The 2502-nt window shown below is 26.3% G+C and overlaps 3 protein-coding genes across 3 annotated transcripts in view; 1 reads left to right on the top strand and 2 right to left on the bottom strand.

The window, feature by feature from the left end:
- LOC102681900 (zinc finger protein 846-like) overlaps positions 1-578 on the bottom strand; it is a 2059-nt gene extending 1481 nt beyond the window's left edge. Inside the window, exon 1 of the mRNA XM_006615492.2 lies at positions 137-578. Within this exon, the coding sequence (XP_006615555.1) occupies positions 137-310 (174 nt within the window). The 5' untranslated portion in view covers positions 311-578. The remainder of the gene's footprint in view (positions 1-136) is intronic.
- LOC102681421 (DDB1- and CUL4-associated factor 11) overlaps positions 1-2502 on the top strand; it is a 22867-nt gene that overhangs the window by 3384 nt on the left and 16981 nt on the right. The window lies entirely within an intron of this gene.
- The window catches only part of LOC102681732 (SCY1-like protein 2), a 12759-nt gene continuing 12027 nt past the window's right edge, over positions 1771-2502 (bottom strand). The window contains exon 18 of the transcript XR_004150477.1: positions 1771-2120. The gene's annotated coding sequence lies outside the window, so the exon portion shown is untranslated. The remainder of the gene's footprint in view (positions 2121-2502) is intronic.

Below are 2502 nucleotides of genomic sequence, written 5' to 3' on the forward strand. Positions count from 1 at the left end.
CATTTACATATTTACATATACATATAAAAATTTGTATTTTGAATTTAGAAGTGAGAAATAAAACATGCAAGGAGAAAAAAACAAGAAATTATGAATTGAATTAAAAATCATAATATAAAGTATCAAGATTACTCACCGTAATAGGACAACAATCTCGAATACGAGAAAGCAAGCATTTTGACTTTTCTTCTTCGGTAAATATCGATATTAAATGATTTTCGACGCGAAGGCATAACCTACACGTTTTGTTTAATGCGCAAGTTTCTGCGCCGCTCAATGAATGCTTCATTTTGTTGGGTAATATGTCCATTATTATCGTTTTTATTGTTTTTATTGTTATTGTCTTAAAATTCTAATCACTTTCATGATTTTTATATTCAATTTATAATGTTATCTTTATATTTATATTTATTTTTCTAATAATATAAGTTACGAATCGTATACAATACTTGATTTCTCATATAATACCAACGTAATAAACTCTCGATTAGGGAAGGGAGACCACGTGTATAATTTAACCCTTTCGCTATGAGTCTGCTCTCACTCTTACTAAAATAATTTTTACTAAAGAATTTTTTATTTAAATCAATTTATCTGAAAGCTACTGATAATATTAAAAAATATTTTAGACAAAAAATTAATGATTTGAAAAGATATATAATTTAATAGGAGATTTTTTCCTAGGTTGAATCATAGAAGATATTTGGAATTTAGATTATTTCTTTTTTTTTTTGAATAGGATTTTAAATAAAATGAATTGATAGCCATTTTTTATAAAAAAAATTATTATTATATATAGTTATTTATTACTAATAGTTATAATTATTAGTAATTTGACAATTTTTTAACGTACAGAAGAATATTCAATACTATTCGATTACCATCGTTTTTATTATAGTACATCTTTCGAAAGAGATACAGGAAATATACATACTTAATAACAAGAACGGATTAATTAATCGGAAAAGGATGTTGCTTGTGCACGAACAATATATTATGGAGAATGAATAATTGCATTCGGACGAGTTTAACATCTATTTTTGATAGGAAGTCTATTGAGCACATTACTCGTTGACGTATTCTTTCTTGCACATACATAATTACGGAATAACGATGAAAATGACAATACGTGACAATATCGTAAACGATATTGCATTAATAAGAATACATTTCAATAAGAATATCATTTGAATATGTATACATAATTTGAAGCCCGATACATGTTGCATAAAGATAAACAGAAGCGGATTTTTTACAATTGTATCGACACATTATGATTATATATTTCTTGTTACTTTGTTATTTACTCGTCGTAGATAGATATAATATTGGATTCCTAATACTGAAAAATATTTTAACGTAAAATATTCTTAAAATATTCCTCACTACTATAAAATTTTTGTACTTTCTTATTTGCATTGAAAGGAAGGATTGTTCTGTAATGTAAAATTAAAAACGATCGTAAAAGCAGAAATATTAATAGATAAAAGCAAAGAAAATGTAAACGATGAAAAAAAAACGATGAGATTTAAAAAGAAAATTATATATATAGAAAAATATTAAAAAAATAGAATAATAAATATATAGTAATTTTTTACCAGATCACATGTATTTCGGGCAGAACTCTGCATTATCGACCGATAGGTACATTACTGGTCAAAAAAAATGCTAGAGCCCAAAATTGCTAATAATCCGTAGTTTTGTTCGAATGATTGTCATTTTCTGTTTCACGATACATATACATATACTTGGATACATGAGATCTCAAGATTCTCAACGATGATTCAATGTATCGAGTTCACAATGTATTATGCACGTTCAAATACTTTTGATAAATTACAATTTTGTTGAATAATTATCAAAAGATAATTCGTAAGAACACGAACACGTCATTACAATTCGTTTGTATCGATTTTTTCCTGTTCGTTTCTGATTGTCGACGATTGTCCAAGATTGCCTATTAGATTGTCCACGATTGTCCACGCATTATTTAACGATTTCTGTACGATCAGAATTATGATCAAGCACAAACGTGAAATAATTCTTATCCCGAACACCTTAAGGACACTTTGCTTTCTAGTGTCATATAATACTCCAGAAAAACAATCAGTCTCTGTTGCCTGCAAATACGTATTTACATTTTAAACATACACGCATTTTTCTCTTCTTTTTTTTTTTTTTTGTTTTTTTTTCATTCTCTTATATCCACATCGATCGTACATATATTTGCGCGCGCGTAAATACATACAAACATATACACACAAACATATACACATACGTACATACATTCCAAAATATAGAAATATCAATATATTATAACAATACATTTTTATAGGATTAAAAAAATTTTAAATACAATCGAGTAGAGGAAATATTGCCAAAGTATATAGATATTTAAATTGTAATGCGCGCAAATGTGCGCATTTGATATGTATATATGTATATCGAAATATATATATATATATATATATATATATATATATAGACATGATAGTTTTAAAA

The sequence above is a fragment of the Apis dorsata genome, unplaced genomic scaffold (genome assembly GCF_000469605.1).
Source record: "Apis dorsata unplaced genomic scaffold, Apis dorsata 1.3 scaffold_223, whole genome shotgun sequence".
Classification (NCBI taxonomy): Eukaryota; Metazoa; Arthropoda; class Insecta; order Hymenoptera; family Apidae; genus Apis; species Apis dorsata.